Genomic DNA, 27,509 nt, shown 5'->3' with positions numbered 1-27,509 from the left:
CCCAAGTTGGGGCAAACAGGTGTTGTATGTCATCAATACAACAAAAAAGGGGGGAAGTGTGATCTGGAGTTGCAGATCAGTATGGATTTGCTCCCTTTTCTGTCTCTTTTTTGGCCCCCCATATGTATGACTGGGAAGTGGCCAACTAGGCATGTAAAATAAACATAGAATGGTTAAAATATCAGCTCCAAAACAGATGTTGAAATCTTACTGCATTTCCCAAAGCTGGTGTTTACTGCCTTGGCAACCTAAGAATGCTGTTTTGCTTAAAGCACAATTTTAGTAATTCTTCTGCCTTGAATAATGTGAAGGAATTTTAAAATTATTTCCAGACTTTGGTAGCTGACTGACACAGTAGGGGAAAGCACCGGCCTTTCGTCTCAAGGAAACTGGGTATGAGTTTGGCTCATGTCAGAAGTGAAAGGTTTGCAAGTCTAAGCTTAGCTTTTAATGGACTGTAGTCAGAAAACAACCACACATAGCTCCCTTTGATATGACACAACTGGCTCTCCTTAGTTAAAAGATGTTGAACAAATTACTCCTCTTTAATCCAGACAAGGTAGACTAGAACTGGGAGACTTGAATTAGTCCAGCTGTAGCCATCTGCCTATGGGTAAACTTGATTTTCCAGCTTTGTATTCCTCACCTTTCTTAATTAATCCTAAACTCTTTGCAGTAGTCCTGCATGATTTTTATAGAAAGTTACTCAACAGAAAAGGCATTCGATGCTCCCTGAAAGACATCTTTTATCCCTTGCTTAATCTCAGTTTTGTGTTTGTTTACAGCCAAAATTTAACATGCCCAGGCACTTTCCGTTGAGAATCTGTAAGTGTGCAACCGTTGTAGGCCTGGAGAAAGATTTTAGAGTTCAGTTACGGTATCTTGTCTTTCCCCATAACTTATCATTCAAGATTGAGATTCAGTGCAATACCAGCCCCAAAATGTACTCTTCTGAGGACTTGGGGATGAAGAACTATGATTCTTAGGTGGATGTGGAAGCTGATTCCTAAAGTGGCATTATTGTCAGTCTTCAAAGACATTGGCTGTTCTATCAATCTACACAGCCATAGCTAATACACACACACACGGGCTGTCAGGCAATTAAAAACATTAATCGTGATTAAGCGCATGCTTAAAAAAATTAATCTTGATTAATAGTGCGATTAATTGCACTGTTAAACAATAGAATACCATTTATTTAAATATTTTTGGATGTTTTCTACATTTTCAAATATATTGATTTCAGTTACAACACAGAATTCAAAATGTACAGTGCTCACTTTATATTTACTTTTGATTACAAATATTTGTGCCGTAAAAAACAAAAGAAATTGTATTTTTCAAGTCACCTCATACAAGTATTGGAATATAATCTCTATCATGAAAGTTGAACTTACAAATATAGAATTATGTATAAAAATAACTTCGTTCAAAAATAAAACAATGTAAAACTTTAGAGCCTACAAGTCCACTCAGTCCTACTTCTTGTTCAGCCAGTCACTCAGACAAACAAGTTTGTTTACATTTGCAGGAGATAATGCTGCCTGCTTCTTGTTTACAATGTCACCTGAAAGTGAGAACACACATTTGCATGGCACTGTTGTAGCTGGCATTGCAAGATATTTATGTGCCAGATGCGCTAAAGATTCATACGTCCCTTCATCTTCAACCACCATTCCAGAGGACATGCGTGAATGCTGAAGACGGGTTCTGCTTGATAACGATCCAAAGCAGTGCAGGCCAATGCACGTTCACTTTCATCATGTGAATAAGATGCCACCAGCAGACGGTTGATTTTCTTTTTTGATGGTTCGGGTTCTGCAGTTTGTGTATTGGAGTGTTGCTCTTTTAAGACTTCTGAAAGCGTGCGCCAAACCTCGTCCCTCTCAGATTTTGGAAGGCACTTCAGATTCTTAAACCTTGGGTTGAGTGCTGTAGCTATCTTTAGAAATATCACATTGGTACCTTCTTTGCGTTTTGTCAAATCTGCAGTGAAAGTGTTCTTAAAACAAACAACATGTGCTGGGTCATCATCCAAGACTGCTATAACATGAAATATATGGCAGAATGTGGGTAATACAGAGCAGGAGACATACTATTCTCTCCCAAGGAGTTCAGTCAAAATTCACTTAACACATTATTCTGTTAACGAGCGTCATCGGCATGGAAGCATGTCCTCTCGAATGGTGGCCGAAGCATAAAGGGGCATATGAATATTTAGCATACCTGGTATGTAAATAACTTACAATACTGGCTACAAAAGTGCCATGCGAACTTCTGTTCTCACTTTCAGGTGACATTGTAAATAAGAAGCCGGCAGCATTATCTCCCGTAAATGGAAACAAACTTGTTTATCTTAAAAAGAAAAGGAGTACTTGTGGCACCTTAGAGACTAACCAATTTATTTGAGCATAGTCTCTTAGTCTCTAAGGTGCCACAAGTACTCCTTTTCTTTTTGCGAATACAGACTAACACAGCTGTTACTCTGAAACTTGTTTATCATAGTGACTGGCTGAATAAGAAGTAGGATTGAGTACACTTGTAGGCTCTAAAATTTTACAATGTTTTGTTTTTGAATGCAGTTATGTAACAAAAAAAAAATCTACATTTGTAAGTTGCACTTTCACAATAAAGAGATTGCATTATGGTACTTGTATGACGTGAATTGAAAAATACTATTTCTCTTGTTTATCATTTTTACATTGTAAATATTTGTAATCAAAATAATAATATAAAGTGAGCACTGTACACTTTGAATTCTGTGTTGTAATTTAAGTCAATATATTTGAAAATGTAGAAAAACATTCAAAAATAGTAATTTTTAATTGGTATTCTATTGCCTAACAGTGCAATTAAAACTGCGATTAATCGCAATTAATTTTTTTAATCGTGCTTAATTTTTTTGAGTTAATCACGTGAGTGTAGTACTGTACAGCAAACGTATCCATACATCTCTGGGCATGATTGTGTCATCTGCATCACAGCTGCACTGCCTTGAAACGCAGATATTTTTCTCCTTTAACCTGATGGCAGAATTTTCTTCTTGGGAGTGAGAGGTGGAGCTTGTAATCCTCTCCCCTCAATTAGTTTCAGGGACAGAAAATAGCTGTTTGGGGTGCGTGAGTTGGCCTGCGTCCTATTATCTATGTACAAAATGTTTCATAGGGATGTTTTTAAAATAACGTCATTTAGGAAAAAATGCAGGCTGCCATTTAACTGTCAATGTCCACTGTTCTTTTCGGGTGTGGGAGTGGGATTACCTCTGTACGATAGAAATCTCCATGTGTGACCATAGAACATTCTCAAGCATCAAGGCATCATCGTCTTAGCAAGACTAACTGGTGATAGAATTCCACTGTATTTCACAGCTCTAATATTTCTGCAGTGGTGGCATGGTAAGCCTTCAGCCGGCATTTTTTTCTACTACAAACAGAATATACTATTGATTGTGTCAGTTGACATGTGAGTGGCTGAGTAGCCTTGAGGAGAAAAAAATGTATCCCTTCTAAAGCTTGTTGCATTTATATAAGGTCTCTACACTGCACACAATAGGACTGACTATCAATGTAGCCCTACATGGCTCTATGCTCCAGCCTCCACGTTCACTGATAATTGTGTGCTTTCAAGGTTATATGGTTATGTAAACTAAGGGCAAGGGGGAAAAAATCCCAAACCAAAAAAGCTTCATGGTCATGGGTTTCAATAGCTTCTTTTGAAGGGTGGCACAAAGGACCTGTGGAACAGGACTGCTTCAGTGGAGCAATAGACTTCTGTGCCGGAGTACATAAAAGGAAGGGAATGTTGTATCCGTATATGAACTGCAAGCAGAACAAAAGGAGGATCTTAAATATTCACTGGAAATGGGAAATAAAAGTAGCAATGAGATTTCCATCTTGAGGCCTTCTTTGGGACAACCTCTAAAGGAAACAGTCCTATAGATTTCTTAGGTTGTGTTCGCCATGTGTATATAATGTGTGTGTGCGTAGGTACACACACACAATTTTTTACATGATACTGTAGACCCACACACATGCTGCTGAAGGCCTCATAGTTGAAATATCTTTCAGTGTGAATGTAAGATGACCCTTTGCTCTTTGTGGAAGACCCAGATTAGAGAGGAAGACATGGGTAGTATGGAAGAGGCAGTTGACATATTGTTTGTGGATTCTCTGGCAGTCTGATTAAGGAGTTAGTCCAAGACTGCTTTTGAAGGACAACAATGACCCGCTCTTTTGATTAATCTTAACGAGCTTTAGTATCACGTCTATTGCCTCAAACGTGACTGTGTGACTGAAATGACTCAGGCGTTTACAGGTGCAAGTATGTTTAGAGAGTATCTGCAGAAGTGTCTCAAAGTAACATTTTCAGCCAAGTACTAAAAACTTCCATAGCCACAGATGGGGTTATACTCAAAGGCACTTCAGCCTTCCTTTGCAGCTACTAGGCTGGCTCATTGAAGTCCGAGTCTTTACTGAATCCTGCTGCTGTTTTGGTGCCCCCTGCTGGCACAGACTGGGGCACCGCGACAGCTGCCCCACACAGTTCAATATTGTTCATCTGGAAGATGAAAGCACTGTGCTGGTAACAGCTGTGCATGATGCATAGAATTGGGATAACGGTGAATTTATTTGACTTTGATTTCATCTTTCAGACTGAGTCAGTCCCCCAAGGTGCCTCCATGGTGGAATCACCACTTCTTTTGTGTCTCACATGACGAAAAAAACCACAGAATAATTCACTGACTTTTGTCTTAAATTTAAAACAGCTGCCTACAAGCACTGCCCATCTGCCTCAGTTTTTACCCACACCGAGCACACTTCTGGGCCGCCAGCTTCCTATGCTCATATGTCAATGACATTAATCTCTCTACCTTCCCATGAAACAGAGTAAGAACTCCTTCGTCATCTTGTTTCTGAAGAGAAGTGAAGCCCTAAAAGACTTGATTTTGTTAGCAAAGACCCCAGGAACATTATAATCTAGTCTTGCTCTGGGCACCGAAAGCTCTCACAATAGACCTGCATCCACGTCAATAGGCTTTTAAAAATTCAAACTGTTTAGTCAAAAAGACAGTGTGAAAGAAAGAAAAACGCAAAGGGCTGTAATATTTATTTCAGCCACAATTATGTTTTTGCTTTACCTCTCTCTTCCTGGCAGACAAGGGCTATCCCGGGAAAGGTATCAGAAACGGTCCTTTGTCAGGTCATGAAACAGCCCCTTCTCTCTCCTTCTCTTCTCTTTTTTGTTACTAAAACCATCCATCTGCAAAATGTCACTTGCAGATAAGAACTGTCCATTTTTAAATCCCCATTTGTAAATAGATGTTGGCTGACATAATTAATGTCTACCACACAACACAATTTGAATTACAAAGTAAAGGCAATTTAAAAGTCAGCCTCCACATGATTACCAGTCTATAAATTCCATGGCCCCAGGAATTATTTAAATGTCTGAAAATGAATGAAAATCAGTACAAGATGTCTTTCAGGAAAGAGAGACCAGAAGTGGAGCATCTGAGATAAACTAAATAGTCTCTTGAGATAAACATTCCTGGGTGCAGTAATACCTATGGCTCCAGGCCACCATGGGGCTGCAATGTCTGCTAGGCTGTCAAGACCGTTATCTGCTATGCCACCGCCACCTACTCAGAACAAATCCCTTTAATTGATAAAGCACATTATGCTGAAGACCCCCGCTTGTCACGTCTATTGAACTGGGTGGTTTTTATGAATGCTGTGGCACTGAACTACTGGGTTCTAAAACCTGAGGAGGTTTCAGTTGGTTGGCATCAAGCCAACATACATCAGCGTATGGAGTTCACTGAAATGAAAAATCTGAAGGCAGCGTGTGGCCCTTTGGAGCTGGGAATATTCACTATAAATTCTATTTTGCTATATTTGCTAATTAGGAAAAAAAATAAGTCAAAACTGACAATGAATACTTCTAGCAACAGGCAAGCAGCAGCACGAGTGTAACTTAAAGCACATATGTGGCTGTTCTCTTTTGTGCTAAAATAAATAGCTCTATGTTATTTCCTACAGACATCTGTACTACTGAACAAACTATAAGTTCAACCGTATCATGGGCAGGAGGAGTGCTTAATGTGGGTCTCGGCCAGAAGGAGAATCTAAAACAAAGAGAGAAAAGCTGTACCGATGCTTTCCTCTGACCTTATCCTAACGCTTATGATTTAAAACAAATTTGCTGTGATTCTCCCCTTCATCAAAGTGAAACAAGTCACTTCAGAACCTGGCTTTATTAATCAAACAAATAACCTTTTATTTAACTGGAAGGAAATAGCACCACAAAGGAACAGTAGGAGGGGCTTTCAAGGAAGCAAATGCGGCACTGCAAACCACTGTCTGGCAGCTAAGCTATACATAAATAGACCAGATATGTGATGGTGAGAAGCATGTGGTAAGTGGCATTTATCATACATCTTTGATTACCTCACCTGCCTTCTGCTCACCCTTAGGACTTATGTTCACATTCCAAATCTCCCAGCAGTTTCAAATAGACACCATTAAAAAATACCAACTTTCCATAGAAAGGTTTCCTTCTTTCTCCTGAAATGTGTATTCTGTCTCAAATTACACTGGCCCAAGTTCCAGGTTAGACGATGTTCATTGACATCTTCAAGTGCTGATCTCTCAAGACCCATCAGGGCTAGAAATGGCAGCAACAGGCCACTGGACGCGTTTTGTAAAGCACTTTGAGATCGACTGATGAAAAGAGGCATATAAGAGTGAAAACAACGAGGAGTGCTTGTGGCACCTTAGAGACTAACAATTTTATCTGGGCATAAGAGCGAGGCATTGTTATTATTGGAAATAAGAGAATCCCAGACTTCCAATGGGAAATGCAACACCTACTTCTTATCTTGGAAGTTGCTGAGACACCGGACTTTAAAGTTGTGGTGTTTTAATGTGCATTTATTTTGGAAAATAAAAACAAATTCCTAAATGGACTTTGGAAATAGAAAAAAGGTTGGTCAAATCTGGGGCTTTTGGAACTAAACCTGACTTATTTTCTTTACCTCTGCTGAAGCCTAGATGTTATAAAGGCTGTTTCAAAACCTGCACCTTCAGCTCCAGAACCGCAATCCAGGAAGTGTCTTAAATTACAGCAAAGGAACAACATGATCTTTCAGCAGTAAGCCCTTCCCGGACCATGTCAGTAACATTTGCTGTCCTCTGATACATGCAAGTAGGGCAGTGATGGCTATACAAGTTTGCCCACCAAAGGGGGAAGTGAAAGAAGTTCTATCCTTAAAGACTACCTTTGCCATAACTAGAAACACGTACAATAATGTGATTGCTCTGAACACGGGCGCTTGAGCAGATTGCAAGGGGAGAAAATCCACAATAAAATGTAAACCCAAGAAATTCCAGTGAAATGGTGAGCGTTTTCCTTAGCGTTCTGATCGCCCTGCTACACATTCTTCATTGTTATTCAGCCGGATATTCAATCCTGTTTTTAACAAGGTGCAAAGGTATTTTCACACCTTTACCTAAAAACAGGTTAGGTCTGCTAGCTAATTACACTTCATTAACAGGTTCCATGACCTTGGTTATGCGGGTTTAAGAGAATGGGTGCATGTGTTCATATGTGTGTGTGAACACACATACAAACCTCTTACAGAGGTCTAATCCTGCAAGTGCTGAGTTCAGGGTGTTCAACACTGGAGAACTGAGCTTACAGTGAAGTCGTTTTCCACTATTAGTCTATTTTCATTATAAAGACGAATGCACTTTTCATATTGCAATGTACTGAAGCAGTCAACTCGAAGTCACTATTATCCAAAGTTTGCTATACATGAATTCCACTATATAGATTCATATTGACCAGTACCATTTCTGCCGAGCAAGCAGCTCGGCCTCACCCAAACTAACTGTGAGACAAATTTAGGGAGTTCTACCTCCTGGAATTGAGAATGTGGAGTTACTTTAAACACTGTGCAATAGCATACTGATACATACATAGAAACATAGTGTAACGAAGTGAGGATTTTCCCTTGTTATGTTGTATGTGAGCCTATGAGAGTCTTATTGTTTTCCATGAATGCTGTGCATGCCTCAGTTTCCCTGTGTATTGCACCAATGTCTAGGTGGTGGGAATAAGGGTGTGTGACTTTTATGGAGGCTGCTCCAGCTGCCTGGCCCCTGCCCTGCTCGTTGCTCCTCTTCCGGCCTTTGTCTCGCTTCCCAGGCCAAGAGTCACCTAGTCGCATCCCCATCCTGGGTCACAGGTTATGAAGGGGTGGCTATAGCATGAGTGCAGGCAGCTGGAGCAGCTTCCGCAAAAGTCACACCCCCTTATTCCCACCACTTAGACACTGGTGCAATACACAGGGAAACTGAGGCACGCACATCATTCATGCAAAACAGTAAGGCTCACATACAACATAACAAGGGAAAATCCTCACTTTGTCACACATAGGAATTGCCAGACTGGATCAGATCCAAGGTCCATCTAGGCCAGTATCTTGTGTCTGACAGTGGCCAGAACTACATCTACTTTATTACTTTTTAAAATATACACAAATACTTATTTAACATTTTAAAAATAATTCTCTTCTCTTCAGTAACACAGAGCTTCCTAAAAAGATCTCATAGGCATTCCACAACACAAGATTTCATCATCTTTTCTTAGGAGACATGATAAAGTGAATTAAAACCAACATGCCAAGTAACATGCAGTTAAAAAACTTTTAACACAGTTCTGAATTAGAGCGACATCAGAATAGATTACATACAGCGGCAATTCAGGCTTATTTCCAAAGGAAGTACTAACGTTTATGACAAAAAATGAATGGTTTGATAAGGACTTTGCATGGATTTTGAGTATTTCTGTTTAGAATTCTGGTTATTGCAGTACAAGAAAAGTCTTAAACATGCCAAGTAGTGAGATGGGTGCATGCTAAACAATTCCATAATCTATATCATCCTGCTAAACTGGTTATATAAATGATTGTTATATTTCTCAATGGGCCTATTACGTGAACTACATGAGTTTCACTTGAATATAACAAATTAGTGATACTTTTAGGCTGTAAGTTCTTAGCTGGCAGGAAAAACAAGCTCCAATTGTCTCAGAGTTTAGCTTGTGAACAGATCAGTTTTATATGTGATGTAAAAATAATTCACAGTTACTTAAAGGAACCTCCACACCCTCAGGAGGGGAAAAAAAGGAACTTTTAAACTCTCAAAGGAGGCAATTAAGTACTCTACCAATAAATTAACATTCTAGGATAGTTTCTAGAATGTGGTGACATAGTGGTACACCTCACAGGACTTTTCCTGTGAACGCTTTGGCCCCCCCTCACTCCACAACTGAAGTCAGCCCAACTTGATCTGTTTCTATTCTGAATTTCTATAACATTTTGTTCTATTCACAGCCCACATGCTGTGTCAGTGCTCTTCATCCTGATTTTTGTTCCCAGACAGTCTTAACATAAAGAAAAGGAGTACTTGTGGCACCTTAGAGACTAACCAATTTATTTGAGCATGAGCTTTCGTGAGCTACAGCTCACTTCAGCTCATGCTCAAATAAATTGGTTAGTCTCTAAGGTGCCACAAGTACTCCTTTTCTTTTTGCGAATACAGACTAACACGGCTGTTACTCTGAAACCAGTCTTAACATATATTCTGTGCAACTCATCCTGCAACTGGTCCTTTGTCTCTAAAGGCAGAATGACAAGATCTCTGTTTATTTCTTCAGTCTTAATATGGTACAGTGCCATGCATGTTTGCCAACACAAACAAGTCTTTATTAACTAAATGGAATACAAACCAGTTTTTGTAGCATTGTGCTACAATATGTATTGAATCATCCTACGCTACTACCCGTGCTTAAGAGAAACCAATAGCTTTGTCCCCAGGGTGGTTATTTTCAGCTGTCTCAAATGCAGTAATGGCAACTGCCTGTATCTCCGCCTGTCTCTCCAAATATGAGACTTATATTTTATACTCACCAGCATCAAGGCTGCCGGTAGCTGCAGTCCAGCCCATGATAGGCGGAATGGCACCAACGACAGCTCCCACCCACGTGTTGACGATGCTCATTCTTTTCATCGGTGTGTAACAACACGTGTACAGGAAAATGTTGAAGGCTCCCAGCACCCCAGTGAGAGGATTTACTCCCAGGGTCAGCAGGGCGATTCCTGGAACTGCACAGGAGGCTGCAAAGGACACTGCAAGCAGAGGGCTGTAGGGAAAAAAACAAAAGCAGAGGACACACATTTGTTAGCAAAAGAGCATGCGGTCACCTGCTATTCCATTCCCATCCCCATATCTCTTTAGAGCAAAAGCTAAGGTTAAGGTTGCAAAACATTTTCCAATTACACCATTGTTTCCAAGATGCTTGTAGCTTTTTTCAAAAATGTTCTTTTATGCCTGAAATTTCCACACTCAACCTCCGTCCTAAGGTGAGCCTTTCTAGAAAAGTGGAGCCAATTCCACTGAGTGGCTTTAGAGTTATAACTAGAGTTATAACTACAACTAGGACAAGTTCACTAGTTCTGATTCTAGTGACCAGTGCTGGTAACTCAAAAATGCCTGACCTTTGTCAGCTTATAGCACTTTTCATGTAAAATCTCCTCACTGAGAATTAGTATCTTAACAATTTGGTAGTGATCTTAGTAAGTTACGAGCATGTGGCAGGCACATCAGGAAAAATGCCTCAAGTTTGTGTGTTTAAAGCTACTGAAGAAATCAATGTTCAGTGTGGCAGAGAAAGTGAATTGTTGTGGCTTTGTCAGAATTTCAGTTGATGACAGCTTTTGCAAGGTGCATTTTTTAGAAGGTTTGAGAAGAATCAATTCAATTTTGGAGTTTTCTGAGTAGAATTAAGCAGTTTTTTGGATTTACTAAAATATGGCTGAAGTTTCCAAGTTCAAACTTGGCTGGTGTATAGTGCTCACCCGGGGAAATCTGACAAAAGAACTTTACAGTGACAAAATCAAATTAAGAGTTGTTATTTTCTGAGAGCAATAGCAACCAATTGGCTTCCAGTAGAAACTCCTGTTTTCCAAGGGTCAAACTCAGAGAGAAGGAAATGGTAGTAATTCTACTCAAGTTCCACTCACAATCCCAGAGTAGCTGGAAGTTTCTGGTACAATGATTAGAAAAAGTTAATGCTGACAATTTAAACTGCCATTATTAGGCTTCAGAATAAACACCCAATGAGATGAACAATACTTAGACCAATTATTTCAGTCAGCAAATCCACACTGTCTGGGGACTCAACCCTGGTGCCAGTATAAGAGGCCTGAAATTCTGCTCACCTGGATCAGTGTTATACCATTACCGCTCCACTGACTTCAATAGAGACGCACCTAGTTTACAATGGTGCAAATGAGAGGAAAATGTGGTGCAAGTGGAAAAGGCTTCCCTCTGCTTGAGTTAGTTGAAAGGGAAAACTGGAGGAAGAATGGGAGAAGCATGAAAGGGAGGAAGATAGTATTAAGTTAGCCACCTTTAATAACCTGTACGCTTTCCAGTACACATTTTACAATAAAATTAATACATTTAGCTAAACGTTTACCAGCGACAGGAATAGAAAATACACATTGACAATATAGCTGAGTTAATAACACTACAAGAACCTTAACTTTACAATTCTAGGCTCAATATTCTATGTGTTTTTAGCAGCATGCTTCTCCCCTCCCACGAAGTCTTTAACCCTGTCGTGTGTACTGTGGCCAGCGTTCCATGCGTAGCTGTGGAAGTCCGGCGAGCAGTGAAGATGAATTTTAATAAGCCATTCTTAATAGAAAAGATAAAGGTTTAGTTCTGATTTTTAAATCCCTGGTCAGGCCATTTGCATCCCAGCATTTTATAAATGCTACAATAGTCAGAACTGTTAAGATGGGCAAACTTCAAGTCAAAATGTTGGGACTATATATAAGTCTGTCTTCAATTTAAATTAAATTGACTAAACCAAGAGGTTGATGAAATGCAGGAAGATAATTCCGCCAGCTTTTCAAATCCAGCAACAGATTTTAGATTACACAGTGTGGAGGGAGTGTCATCATTTCCTTCAAGGATAGCAGTAAGCAGTCCCAGTGTTCTTGGCACATTACAAATATAGGCAAGGTACTGTGTTGTCATCCACCGACAATGAGATGTAGATTTGAGAATTCTGATAATGAGTAACACTATAAAAGGACCATACGGTGCCGTGTGTCCTTTAGTTTTACTGTTAGCTGTGTTTTTTTATGGGACTGCAGCAGAATAAGATATGCACAGTAAATTGCCTCAGTACTATGTCTTCATATGCTACAATTTCTCATCATTGCCTCTGCACAGCAAAAGCCTGACTTGGCAAAACAAATATAACTCATTTAGGTCCTGAGTAAGGTAGAGTTGGACTGTAAATTCGCAAATGACACGAGTGATAAAGAAAATGTGTATCTACTACCGTGAAGACAAAGGACCAGGTTCAGCCCTTGCATCCCATGTAACTCTTATTCACTTCAACAGGGCATTAATGAGGGCAGAATTTGGCCCAGCGTGGTGAACGCTGCTCTCGCTAATAAACAGCAGTGATTCCAGTCTGTCTCTTCATTCCAGACTAATGCTACACTGATCCAGTGGCACAAGAATAGCAGCAGATCCACGCACTTCACCATTCACGTGTGCAAAGCAAATGGTAGAACTGCCTGCGAACAAGTCTGACACCAGAGGGAAGTCAATAAATCTGTTCCTTCTGCAGAGTTGACATGGATCAGAAACAGCCCTGTAATACCCATGCTGAGTATAATACCCAACCTATCAACCTCATGATACTAGAGCTGTGAGCTGCTATCATGAGTGGCTATTTTTTGTGTTCTGTCATTGGGTGTGAGAAGGTAAGACCTTGCAGATCAAAATATGGTCACAACAGGTCACAGTTGAGTCTGGATAAGAGAGAAGCCTAATGGTTAGAGCACGAGACTGGAATTCAGGAGTCTTGGGTTCTATGCTGCATGACCTTCGATAAATAACGTAACCTGTAAAATAGTCGTCATACTAAATGACCTCACAGGGGTGCTGTGAGGCTAATTAATTAATGTTGGCAAAGTGCTTTGAGATGCTCAAATGAGCCACTAAGAAATACAAAATTTGTGTATGATCCTCTGGGTTATGAAATAATTTAAGAATTTAACCTTTTAAACTGGGACACAGGATTGACTAATATGCTTGCTGGTATTATACACTGGCACTAACAAATAAGGAGACTGGCTATATGAAGGGATGAGTTTGGTTGTGAGCTCATTCCCTAGCACCTGGACATGGTGGAGACTTGCAGTTCTGCACAGACCTACAATAGATGGGGATGGCCATTTCATGCTCTCTAGGAACTCCTCTGCTTCACCCAACTCTCCTGGCCAATGCTTAGTTGGGGTGATATCTGGCTCTGGAGGGTAGATCCCCACAGTAGGGGATATTTTTTGTGGGACCGTGTTGTGGGTGGCATGGAAAAGACAGAGCGACAGGAGAAGGAGTTGGAGATTTCTTGGGAAAAATAATAGAAAGGTTTGGACCTCCATGTAGCAGAGTTTGTAAACATCTGCCCCACTTGTTGATGATCTTTTTGCTCAGTGATTCATTGGCACTTCAGTAGTTGCTTACAAAATAAAAAAATAAGTGAATCTGCGATAAATAATTCCCAACCCAGCTTAACACCAGACTCAGCTGTTTCTGATCTTTCCACAAAACTAACAGCAAAAACAAGCCCAAAGTACTAATCATTACCATTCAAAAGAGCAATACGTGCTAAGTCATTATGCAAGTATGCATCTGATGAAGTGAGCTGTAGCTCACGAAAGCTTATGCTCAAATAAACTGGTTAGTCTCTAAGGTGCCACAAGTACTCCTTTTCTTTATGTGCAAACTGCAGTTCCTTCAGGAAAAGGTAAATATTTTGCGTTTGTTATTACAATTTTCAAAAATGTTCACGACTGCCAATTGGTCAGAGTTTTGAGGATGTTACTTCCGAAGGGAAATATACATCTGCTCCGAGAAATTCCCACCAAGAAGCTGAGAGATAGGAGATGACTATTAGAACTGCTCAGGGAAATTTCCATCAGGATGTCCTGAGATCTCTGACCACTAGTACAAGCACTTCCCATAAATCACAAAGTAGTTTGTACTGGTGCTTAAAGGAAATGACCTTGACATAAAGTCTATGGCACCATTTTTTGCCCTGTACAAAACAACTTTTTTGTTTATTTTAAACCTTTCCAAAAATGGCAGATAATATACATACCTGCGTTTGTGTGCATGTATATTATATTACATTCATACTTAAATGCACTCATTGTTACAACTAAAGGAATTAATATCCTTAGTCAGTTACTAGTTAACTAATCCCAGTGTAGAAAGTAAAACCCAAGAACAAATCCTCTTAAGGATCCAGTATGCAGGAAAGATACTTTTACATTAAAATAATTATTCAAAAATGCAGACAAAAACTACTCATTTGGGCTCTTGACTAAATACAAAAGTATTTCCCTAGAAAGAAAATGATCAGTTTGAAAAAGGATTTTAAATCTAAATTTAAACAGTATTTATTTGAATGGTATTTTCCAAATGTCAATAACATTCTGAGCAGCTATTGTATGTAAAACTATTGTTTGTGAGACAGTGTATAGATAAGACTTCTAACTTGTCTGTTTAGGCAAAAGAAAAACTGTATTTAATCCCCTCCCCATTGTGACGTTGCATTCTATATGATTTTATAAAAATATGCTAATAAGTGTGAATATAATGTAACTGGAATATGCTTCATGCAAAAGGTCTCTTGTAAGGTATCATTACAAAGCTTATAATCTACTGAGTGTGGTCATCCTATAAATGTATCAATCTTGTATCTGAAACTAGAAATATGAAATATAACTCTGAGGTCCTATTGTAGTTATGCAAAGTGTGGGCCATTAATGGTGGTTTGGAATCTTAATGGCTCCCATTAACCAGGACAATTACCTGTAGATGGCTCTGTTTTACTTGTAAGTTTTCCTGTATACTTGTGGGCTGGCAAGTGGGTAATGAAGTCTTAAAGTGACATGCGATCATGTCACCTGAACTGCAATCCATCTTTAACATGGTGCTTTTCCATTGAAAAGGAGGGGTGGGAACCCAGAGGGACAAAGGATTCCTGCCTCATGCAAAAGATATATAAGTGGGTGGAACAGAACAAAGGGTGTGGCCATCATGAGGAATCCCCTAGCTACCACCTGAGCTGGAATAAGAGCCGTATCGGGGAAAGGATTGTGCACAGACTAGGAAGGCTGCCAGTCTGTGAAAGAAACTTATTGAAACATCTCTGAGGTGAGATTTTATCTCTATTCAGTTTTCTTACTGTACTAGACTTAGATTTGTGTGTTTTAGTTTATTTTGCTTGGTAATTCACTTTGTTCTGTTTGTTACTACCTGGAACCACTTAAATCCTACTTTCTGTATTTAGTAAAATCACTTTTTACTTATTAATACCGGGGGGGGGGGGGGGGGGGGAGAGAAACAGCTGTGCATACCTCTCTATGTTATAGAGGGCGAACAATTTATGAGTTTACCCTGTATAAGCTTTATACAGTGTAAAATGGTTTTATTTGGGGTTTGGACCCCATTGGGAGTTGTGGATCTGAGTGTTAAAGACAGGCACACTTCTTAAATTGCTTTCAGTCTGCAGCTTTGGGGCCCATGGTTCAGATCCTGGGTCTGTGCTGGAGCAGACTGGCGTGTCTAGCTCAGCAAGACAAGGTGCTGGAGTCTCAAGCTGGCAGGGAAAGCAGGGGCAGAAGTAGTCTTGGCACATCGGGTGGCAGACCCCAGGGGGTTTCTATGATCCAACCCGTCACACCCATCACCATATCTAACAACGTATCACAAACAGAACATTCTCTATAGATCACCCGTGACAGCATGTACACTAAATAGTCCATCCATCCTCCAGGTATTTATTTCATGCTCATCATGGTGGTATCTGAGTGCCTTACCAAACTAAAGAACAGTGGACTATACAAGATTAGAATTCTCTCTTCTCTGTTTCTGAATTCAGGATAAATCAGTGTTGTCTGAAACTAAATATAACAGAGATCTTTAAATCCACTTGCCTATTCGCAAGCAGCTCCAAGTAGGGAGATTTCACTCACCATTCGCTGCTTGACTCTCAGGATCCCTTGTTATAGGGTGACCAGATGTCCCGATAAAACCGGGACTGTCCCAATATTGAGCAGTTTGTCCCGCATCCCGACTGAAGTACGGTTGGGACGCCATTTGTCCCGATATTTTGTTTCGGGCGCAATTTTTTTTTCGTAGGCGGCGGCAACAGGCAGGGGAAGCGCTTTTTCAATTGTTACACTCACCTGGCATGCCCGGGTCTTCGGCAGCAGGTATTTCTTTCTTCGCCGGCAAGATTTATTTCCCGCCGCCGAACGTGCTGAGTGAGTGTAACAATTGAAAAGGCGCTCCCCCTACGGCGGTCCTGATATTTTGTATTTAGCATCTGGTCACCCTACCTTGGCTACAGGTGCTAGACAGCCCTATTCACTATAATGCTACCTTTTACCAGACAGCACTGCAGGAAGACACAATGTATGGTCAACGTGCAATGTATACGTGGCACTTGTTGCCCTCCTAATACTTGTGAGATCTGCCCATGCCACCCATGGACAAATCTGGCGCTCACACAGGCTAGTGGAAACTGCTGTACTCCTATCTATGTATTTATACTGTGACCATCCACATAATAAAGCACTGCATTCATATACAGAAATCTTTCACCATGATAGATGCAAGTAATAATGCACAAGTGTCTGCTGTCATACTGTATAGGAGCTTATCTTAGGAGCATAGTGATGGGCCTGAAAAATATCTTCAGGCAACATGGCTCTACCAGAGACTACAGCAATGACAATTCCGGGGCGGAAGGATGGTCTTATGTTGAAGTTACATGACAAAGCCAGGAAGACGTGGGGTCTGTTCCTGGCTTGGTCAAATCACTTAGAAGCTCTGTGCTTCAGTTCCTCATCTGTAAACTAGGGACTACAGTACCTACTTCAGAGGGGTGTCATGAGGCTAAATGTATTAATATTTGTGAAGTGCTCTAACATTCACATATGGAAGGCAATATATTAGTAATAACTCTTACTTCTGTTCCCAGATAGTTGAAATGTATGGATTTATCTGTAATAGAGTCCATCTGAGGCAGACCCTTTCCAATCCCACACCATCCACAGGACCCAAGAGGTGGAGGAATAAAGGCTCAGTTTTCTGTTCATACAATACAAAGCTGCCACTGGCATGATGGGATTCCAGACACCGTCAATCAGGCTGGGGAGAATCACTCAGCGATAGCTTGGGGAAGGTAGGGAGCAGACAGAAGGGAATCCCACAGGAGTAAAATTCAGGCTTCCATGCCTTACACAATTGCTAGGCATTCACCTGGAACCCTACATATCATGTGTGGTGGATTGTGACTTCAGAAAATGTAGCAGCCTGCTGTCCCCTAATTCATGTGTGCCTGACAGGTCTTTGCGTACACGCACACACACACGTTTAGGGGTCATGATTCCTGGGTTCAATTCTTTACTCTGCTACTGACTCACAGCTGACCTTGGACAAGTCACTTTCATTTCCTTGTGTTTCAGTTTGCCCATCTATACAATTAATATATTTACCTACCTCACAGTAGTGTTGGGAAGCTTAATTAATGTTTATAAAGTTCTTCTATATTCTCAGTTCTCATTTAACACCCATAGGAAATCTTAGGCCAACCACTTTGTGAATATAAGACATATACTGGATGTACAACCTTAGAATATGTTAAAACTTTATTACAATTTAAAAAGCAACATTTGAAAATGACAAAAATTCAAAGCTTAAGAAAAATAGTGTTTGAAAATCAGGAAATTAGATTGTTGTTTTTCAAAGAACCTAAATATTGAGAAATAATTAAGGTTCCAACATCAAACCCCTTCTCCCCCTGGAACACCCTCCCCCCATACATACATATCTATAGATACATAGACATACAAACCTGATACAAAGAGCTTAATTTCTGACCTTGCGCTAATGGGTAATTGTGCATGTAAAACATGTATTTGCATATAAGAATAAGCTTGAGTGTAAGTGCTCATTTGTGTCCTCTTGCATATTTTGTAGTTGAAACCAAGTGCCTATATTTGAAAATGGGATTCAAAGGAGACCACACAAGTAATAAACTAAAACCCCTTTCCTCCCTGCCTGCCAAAACCATCCCCAACAACCCCTATATGAAGAGCTTAATTTGTGACCTTGCAATAATGGATTACACAAAGACAAACAAAGGGTGGCTGAGGAAAGAGAAGCATGGAGAGGATAAGGGACTTGTGCAAGGTCACCCAGCTGCTTAATGGCACAGCACCCCAGGTCTCCCAACGTTTATTCCAGTGCCCTATTCAATAGGCCCCACTACATCTCTATAGCACAGGTAGCTGTTTTTTGCCCTGTTTTTTTCCGAGACACTATGGAGAACTGGAAGGATGTATCAGCGATGCCATGGGGGACATGATCATCTTATCCATACTGTTTTGCTTTTGCTACAACCTATTTAACTCAAATTCCTACACAAACAGCTGGGAGTTAAGCGATAGCTTTGTTAAAGATTCAATACCCTGCTTTGTCAATTACAGAAAAAGCTCTCACACCCGATAAGACCTCCAGCACAAACAGAGAACAACAAGCTTTATATTCCTGATATTTTCTAATGTAAACAAACCTAACATAGTCCCCAGCCCCCTCCCCCTCCTACTTTTATCTTTTTGTGTGTGTGAGTGAGATATACATGTACATATACACACACACACACACACACACACTTACCTGTATTGTAACTCTTGTCCTTTGAGATGAGATGCAGACATGTATTCCATGCAGGTATGCATGCACCCTGCATACCAAAGCTGAAGAACTTTGCCTAGCAGTACCCCTGAGGCAGGGGTTAACACCCTTTGCCCCAGCCCCTCCCCTGATATGTAAGAGCGGCAGTGTCCCAACCTCCCAAGGTCCTTCACGCCCGAATGTCATTAACACAGACTCCAATGCAGAAGGGAAGGAAGGTGTGTTGTGGAATACACATCTGCATCAGATCTCAAAGGCCAAAAGTTACAATACAGGTAAACCACCACTTTTTCTTTTTTGAGTTGATGCAGCTGTTATTCCATGTAGGTGACTCAAAACGGTGCCTGCAAGAGGTGAGGTTCGGAGTCTATTTAGACAAGGACCACAGGATTGCCTCCCCAAAGTTTGCATCTGATCTGGATGCAGTAGCAATGCCATAGCGGTTTGTAAATATATGGACAGAGGACCAAGTGGTAGCGTGCAAATGTCCAATATAGGAACGTCACTGACAAATCTCATCAACATCGTCAGGACCCTCGTGGAATGAGCCTGCACCCTTTGAGGAGGTGCAGTCTGAGCTACTTTGTCTGCTGTCATGATACAAGAAGTTATTCACCTGGAAACTGTCTGTGTAGAGACTGCTCACCCCTTCATTTGGTTCGCATATGAAACAAACATATGAGATGAAGAATAGAAAGGATTAGTTTTATCTAGGTGAAAAGCCAAACATTACCTAACATCCAACTTGCCAAAATGCTGCTCATCTGAGGTTCAATGCAGTTTAAAGAATATTGGTAGAAATATAATTTGGTTCCAATGAAACTGAGAAGCCACTTTGGATAAAACATTAGGGTGTAACTGCAAGGTTACTTTGTTTTTGGAAAATTGCATGTAAGGAGGCTCTTCCATCAAAGCCTGCAACTCACACATTCTTCTTGTAGACGTTATTGCCACAAGGAAAGCAGTTGTCTGACACAGATGGGAGAATGAAGAAGTTGACAGAGACTCGAACTGGAGGTCCCATAAGAGCTGCTAAGACAACATTAAGGCCCCACAAAGAAACTGGTACTTTCACATGCAGGTGGAAATGAGTCATTCCTTTCAAGAAGCTCACTACCATGGAGTTTGAAAATACTGACTTCCCATGGATGGGTAGATGAAACACCGAAATCGCCACCAGGTGCACTCTCAATGAACTAAGTGCAAAACCAGAAGAGTGAAGGCGTAACAGGTACTGCAAGATGTCCTTCATACAAACCATCTTTGATTGAACTCCCGGGGCTAACAACCACAGCAAGAACTGCTTCCATTTGGCCAAATATGCTGTGCTTGTGGAAGGCTTTCTACTGTTAAGCAAGATTTGCCACACCACCTACAAACATTATTCCTTCTCATCTAACCAAGCAGTACCACGCTGTGAAATGCAGGGAGCTGAGTCCTGGATGAAAAATCTGACTGTGATGCTGAGCCAGGAGCCAGGGTAAAGAGGAAGGAATATGGGAGACTGAACCGATAAAGCGAGGAGGTCGAAGAACCAACACTGTCTTGGCTACACTGGAGCAATGTGAATGAGCTTGGCACGATCCAATTTCAGCTTGAGAATGACCTGAAGGATGATTGGAATTGGAGGAGGAGCACCCAAGAGTGCCAAATTCCCAGCTCAGGTGAAAAGGATTAGTCAGAGAGCCCAGTCTGAGACCCCCTCAACAGCAAAACAGACTGCATTTCTTGTCTCTTGTGGAGATCAGGTCAACGGTCAGAATGCCCCAAACTGCAAAGACAGCACAGGATGCTGGGACCACATGTGATTCCGGGAGAAATTTCTGCTGAGGTGATCTGCCAGGTGATTCTGGATCCCAGGTAAGTGATCATCCATGGGGGAAATGTTTTCCCTGATGTAAAACTACCAGAGCCTGATCACTTCCTGATAACAGCATGTTGGAGTGTGCTTCCCCATCCCACCCCCGTGACCTGTTCCCATAATACATTGCATGGGTATTGTTGGTAAGGATGTGCACCAGTGAGTCCCTGATATGATCCTGCATGGCCTGACAGGCATTATGGCATGAAGCTCCAGGACACTGATATCCAGAGAAGCTTCCAGTTCTGACCACAGGACTTGAACTTTCAGTGACTCCAGATGAACTCCCCAACCTATTAAGGAGGCACTGTTGACAACAGTCCTGGACGGTGGGGACTGAGCAAAGGGAATGCCCAGGACACATTGCCCTGAACTGTCCACCACTGTATGCAGTTCAAGATTGGCAAAGGAAGTTGGACCAGACTGTCCAAAGTATGATGATTCGGATAATAAATCAACTTCAGCCACTGAAGAGGACTTGGGCTGTGGTTGAGGGTTGAGACTGCAGTTCCAGACATGGGAGGTGAATTGTGTGGAAACTGGTCAGTTGGCAGAAACACTCTGGAATTTGTACAGTCTATCAGGGCCTCAGTGAATTTGCTTCTTGGAGTTGGGACCAGTGTTGACTTTCTGCTGTTTAGGATAAGACCTAGACACAGTCAAGTAAGCATAGCGTGAACTGAACACGAAAGAGGACTTCTTCTCTGGATTTGTTCCTCAGTAACCAGTTGTCAAGATAAGGGAGGATATGGATTCCTGCCTTCATGATGTATGCTGTCACTACAACTATTCATTGGTAAAAAGCCAGGGAGAGGGAGAAAGATCAAAAGGGAGCATGGTGTAGTGATAGTGCCGATCCACTGTGACAAACTGAAGAAACCTGTGAGTTGGGAGAATTACTGTGTAGAAATAAGAAAAGGAGTACTTGTGGCACCTTAGAGACTAACCAATTTATTTGAGCATAAGCTTTCGTGAGCTACAGCTCACTTCATCAAGCTTATGCTCAAATAAATTGGCTAGTCTCTAAGGTGCCACAAGTACTCCTTTTCTTTTTGCGAATACAGATTAACATGGCTGTTACTCTGAAACCTTTGCATCCGATGAAGTGAGCTGTAGCTCACGAAAGCTCATGCTCAAATAAATTGGTTAGTCTCTAAAGGTGCCACAAGTACTCCTTTTCTTTTTACTTTGAAACCTGTGTAGAAATAAGCATCCTGAAGGTCTAGGGAGCAAACCAGTCATCGTGATTGAGCATGGGAAGGACAGTTGCTAGGATGACCATCCAGAATATCATGTGTCTGATGTATGTGTTGAGATGCAGAGGTCAAGGATAGGACTCAACCCTCTCTTAGGTTTAGGAACCAGGAAATACTGGGAGGACAATCCCTGTCCCCGATACTGCAGAGAGATCTCCTATACAGCCCCCAAGGCCAGTAGAGACTGAACCTGCTCGAGGAGAAGTATCTTGTGAGAGAGGTCCCTGAAGAGGGATGAGGGATGGAGAGGAGCGGTCTGGCATAAACTGATCAGACAGTGCTTGGGACCCAGCTTTCTGTAGTAACAGAGTCCCAAACTCAGTAAAAACAAGCCAGCCCACCCCTGGGGAACAAAAATGGAGACATCACTGACGCCCTGGACACGCAAATCAAAATGGATGCTGGCTGGATGCTGAGAGAACGAGCCAGCTGTCTGTATCCGGAATCAGAGGGCCTTCGCCTCTGGGATCTATGCCCCTTTCCTGGGGGGAGCCCTGCTGCCTTACAAGAAAGGAAGATGACACAAAGAATGCTGCAAGCGGTATTGCTGGTGTTGCGGCTCACGGCTACAGTGGCGTCTCTGTGCAGACAGAGTATAAACTGCCAAGGAACACAAAGTAGCTCGGAAATCCTTACTAGAGTGCAGGGTCTTGCCAATCTTTTCCGAAAACAAAACCCGACCATCTAAAGGTAAGTCCTCAATGGTTTGCTGCAAATCAGGCACAATGTCTGAATTTTGCAGCCATGTGGCCCTCCTCATGGTCACAGCTGATGTCATAATTCTGCCCAAGGCATCTGTCACATCCAGAGTTGATTTTAGCTACCATACGGTGTTCTGCAACGAACGCCTTAAACTCTTCCGTAGAGGCTTCTGACAACTTGTCTTTGAACTTAGACATGGCCACCCAATTAACAAAGTCATATTTAGAGAGGAATGGCTGCTGGTTCACGATGCACATCTGCATGGAAGAGGTGGTATAAATCAGCTTCCCAGTCAAGTCCATCCTTTTGGACCCTTTGTCCGTAGGTGTGGATTTATTCCTTCCGTTATGCCCTGTCATGTGCTGCAGTTACCACAAGAGAGTTAGAGGCTGGATGGGAGTAGAAACCCTCAAAACCCTGAATGGCAACAACATACTGCTTCTCTGCGTGCTTTGCCATGGGAGGCAACAAAACAGAAGTATTCAGAAGGCCTTGGCAGGCTCCAAGAGGGCCTCATTTATCAAGAGGGCTACTCTCCCTGGAGCTGATGGTTGGAGAATATCCAACAGCTTATGCGTATTCTCCTGCAGAAATTCAACCTGGATGCCTAAGATAGCGGCCATATGCTCTGTGACACAATCCAGAAGGTGCCAAGGGCACAATGGAGGGATGAAGCAGTAGAAAACATGGCACTGGAAAATTCTGAACTAGTGCAGAGTCAGGGACTGACAGGCAAGGAGCCTGAAGCTGCCTGATATCCCATCAGTATGCAGACAGTTGGCTCTGGTGCCGATGTCATCTGTACCGGATTCAACAGATGCCCCATGGCTTGAACTGGACTCAACTATATGGACTGTGGCTATTTTTGGAGTAGTACTTGCGAGTTAGATGGCCCCGCTCCATCCTGTGTGCTGGAAGGAGTACAGAGCCGTTCAGCACTCCTCTTAGAACAGAGGTCCCCAAACTGTGGGGCATGCTCCCCCTAGGGGGGCATGGAGGAACCTTGGGCCAGCCCCTGGAGGGGGTGTGTGTGGAGGGAGCGTCACCTAGTCCCTTAACGCCCCCAGCTCTGCTCTGGTTTTGCCCACAGCTGTGTCCCCGGCTCCCATCCCCAGCCTCAGCGCAGATCTGCTCCTGGGCCTGCCCCTGCCCCCGGGCCTGCCCCTGCCCCCAGCCTTGGCTGCTAGCCGTGGCTCCGATCCTGGCCTGGGGCCGAGGCTGGGGTGGGGCTGGGAGTAGAGCCTCATCTGGCCACAGACCCACCTGCTGGCCCCCAACGCAGCCTGGCTGAGGCTCTGCTCCTGCCGCCACCCCAGCCTCGGTCCCTGGCCACAGCTCCTTTGTCGTCCCTGCTCTCAGCCCCAGCCATGGCCCTCTTTCCACTGTCTGCCCCTCCCCCCCGGAAGAGCTGCAGCCCCACTCCTGGCTCCAGATAACTGTTATCTAGAGGAAAACAAAAAATTCCCAGAAATCTGACACTGAAAACATGAGGTGAAAACCCCACACCAAGCTCTGACTCTAGCCATGGGCGGTCAGAAAGAACAGAGGGGTTTGGGAAGGCACTGCTCCGATATATATATATATATATATATATATATATATATATATATATATATATATATATATATATATATATAGGGCAGGGGCATGGGCTAGGGCCACAGGACACAAGCGTCGCCCCTACAGGTACTGCTAGGCAAAGCTCTGCGGCTTCTGTGCGCTGGGCACATGCACACCTACATGGAACACATGGCTGTGTTTACTTGAAGAACCACCTATCAAGCCTTCTTCATATATCAAAAAGAAGCCAAAAAGTCAGACCTTCATTTTCCTCTGCACAAACCCTTTAAAATGCCAAATAGCCTCCCCACTACAAACCATACCTAATTCATAATTAAATTATAATGTTGCATGCTTTTTGCCAGACCAAAAAACATGGCTTAGTTTCATCTGAAGAGTTTTCTGCTTTATTCATTTGAGATACAGGCTCATCAACAATGACATATTTATTTCCCTCAGAGCTATAATTTGTTCACTGCTATCCACAGAAACAATGCTAAATTAGCATTGAGTTCATAATGTTCTATACTGACAGGTAAAGGATATTGAGACAATAAAGGTGAGATTGATGTCTTAGATTAATCTCAATATTGCTACTCTAGATGAGAATTTCATCTGCATATGAGACTGTCAAAACAATTTATTGTAATAAAAAGAGGCCCAGTCTAAAATCTTCCAACAACAAGCTGTCTGGAAATGGTGGAAGCCCTGAACAAGTTAGAGAAAGAAAAAACAGGAAGTGTGATCCTTAACACTACCAGTCATTTCCCCATTATATTCTTGTATTAATTTCTGAGACAGAAGTGCCAGGCATGAAGTCTACTTTAAAACTTCAATTAATTCAGATTTCAGAAATAAACATCACCAGCCCATTTTCTTCTTTTATGCTGTCTGTATCAGAAAACACTAGGGCTGTCAAATGATTAAAAAAAGTATCACTATTAATCGCACTGTTAAACAATAATAGAATACCATTTATTTAAATATTTTTGGATGTTTTCTATATTTTCAAATATATTGATTTCAGTTACAACACAAAATACAAAGTGTACAGTGCTCACTTTATAATTTACGTTTGATTACAAGTATTTGCACTGTAAAAAACAAAATAAATAGTATTTTTCAATTCACCTAGTACAAGTACTGTAGTGCAATCACTTTATAATGAAAGTTGAACTTACAAATGTAGAATTATGTACAAAAAATAACTGCATTCAAAAATAAAACAATGTGAAACTTTACAGCTTACAAGTCCAGCCAGTCCTACCTCTTGTTCAGCCAGTCACTCAGACAAACAAGTTTGTTTACATTTGCAGGAGATAATGCTGCCCTCTTCTTGTTTACAATGCCACCTGAAAGTGAGAACAGGCGTCCTCATGGCACCATTGTAGCCGTTGTCGCAAGATATTTACGTGTCAGATGCGCTAAAGATTCGTATGTCCCTTCATGCTTCAACCACCATTCCAGGGGACATGTGTCCATGCTGATGACAGGTTCTGCTCAATAACAATCCAAAACACTGCGGACTGACTCAAGTTTATTTTAATTATCTGAGTAAGATGCCACCAGCAGATGGTTAATTTTCTTTTTTGATGGTTCGGGTTCTGCAGTTTGCGTATTGGAATGTTGCTCTTTTAAGACTTCTGAAAGGATGCTCCACTCTTCTGAAAGCCTGTCTCAATCAGAGTTTGGAAGGCACTTCAGAGTCTTAAACCTTGGGTCGAGTGCTGTAGCTATCTTTAGAAATCTTACATTGGTACCTTCTTTGCATTTTGTCAAATCTGCAGTGAAAGTGTTCTTAAAATGAACAACATGTGTTGGGTCATCATCCGAGACTGCTATAACATGAACTATATGGCAGAATGCGGGTAAAACAGAGCAGGAGACATACTATTCTCTCCCAAGGAGTTCAATCACAAATTTAATTAACGCATTTTTTTTTAAATGAGCTTTATCAGCATGGCCTCTCGAATGGTGGCTGAAGCATGAAGGGGCATAAGGATGTTTAGCATATCTGGCACGTAGATACCTTGCAATGCCAGCTACAAAAGTGCCATGCAAATGCTTGTTTCTCACTTTCTGTTGACATTGTAAATAAGAAGAGAGCAGCATTATCTCTTGTAAATATAAACAAACTTGTTTATCTTAGCGGTTGGCTGAACAAGAAGTAGGACTGAGTGGACTTGTAGGCTCTGAAGTTTTACATTGTTTTGTTTCTGAGTGCAGTTATGTAACAAAAAAATCTACATTTGTAAGTTGCACTTTCACAACAAAGAAATTGCACTACAGCACTTGTATGAGGTAAATTGAAAAATACTATTTCTTTTATCATTTTTAGTGCAAATATTTGTAATAAAAATAATATACACGGATTTCAATTACAACACAGACTACAGTGTATATGAAAATGTAGAAAAACATTCAAAATATTTAATAAATTTCAATTGGTATTCTGTTGTTTAATAGTGCAATTAAAACTGAGGTTAATCATGATTTATTTTTTTGAGTTAATCTCACGAGTTAACCGTGATTAATTGACAGCCCTAGAAAATACTGTTCAAAAGTGCATGGCTGGCCTCGGGTAGCCACCCATCCTATGTTTTTCCTGGGCTCACCCATGTGCTATTACAGGGGTTCCCAAACTTGGTTCGCGGCTTGTTCAGGGTAAGCCCCTAGCAGCTGCAAGATGCTTTGTCTAGCAAACAGGCCTGTTTTGGAGATCAGCTAAGTAAATGAAGGAAGGCCCTGAACTTTCAGAAAAGCTTCCCCTGGCCAATCCCACCCAAGCCAATGCTCTTAGCCTAAGGAGAGAAAAGCAGAAGTCTGAGGATCTTAGGGGCAAAGCAGTTGCAATAACATAGGTACAATAAGGAGAACTCTTCCTGCTTGGACAAGTTAGATAATGGGGAGGAAAATCCACCCACCTCCCTGATGCCCTGAAGTGTGTTGACATGGATCCGTGGCCCAGCTTTCCAACTGGAAAACTACCCTCAAGTGTCAGCTGGGTATTTCTCTGGGACAGCTGAATCCCTGGGTGGCATAAAGTCGGTGAAGCTGGTTGTAGAAGACTGGTCAGAACGCTGTAGAAAATAGGTCTTGCCATAAGTTGCAGGCTTTTCCTTCTAAGCAGCACCATGTCACCTTGAAAGGGTTTTTGATTGAAGGCCAAGAAAGCGCCTGTGTAACTTCTGAACTCAAAGTAACGAAGAGAGCATTCAAAACCAAACAGTAACCACCAAAGACAATTGAATTATGGCAATCCACCGATGCTGA

The 27,509-nt window shown here is 41.6% G+C and overlaps 1 protein-coding gene across 3 annotated transcripts in view; it reads right to left on the bottom strand.

The window, feature by feature from the left end:
- The window catches only part of COX10 (cytochrome c oxidase assembly factor heme A:farnesyltransferase COX10), a 156,580-nt gene that overhangs the window by 9,553 nt on the left and 119,518 nt on the right, over positions 1 to 27,509 (bottom strand). For all 3 annotated transcript variants that reach the window (XM_077833733.1, XM_077833735.1, XM_077833734.1), the window contains one exon: positions 9,971 to 10,203. In XM_077833733.1, the coding sequence (XP_077689859.1) occupies positions 9,971 to 10,203 (233 nt within the window). The remainder of the gene's footprint in view (positions 1 to 9,970; positions 10,204 to 27,509) is intronic.

This window comes from Eretmochelys imbricata, chromosome 14 (assembly GCF_965152235.1).
Source record: "Eretmochelys imbricata isolate rEreImb1 chromosome 14, rEreImb1.hap1, whole genome shotgun sequence".
Lineage (NCBI taxonomy): Eukaryota > Metazoa > Chordata > Testudines > Cheloniidae > Eretmochelys > Eretmochelys imbricata.
Note: the sequence above shows the minus strand (reverse complement) of the source record. Positions and strands in the feature narration are given on the sequence as shown.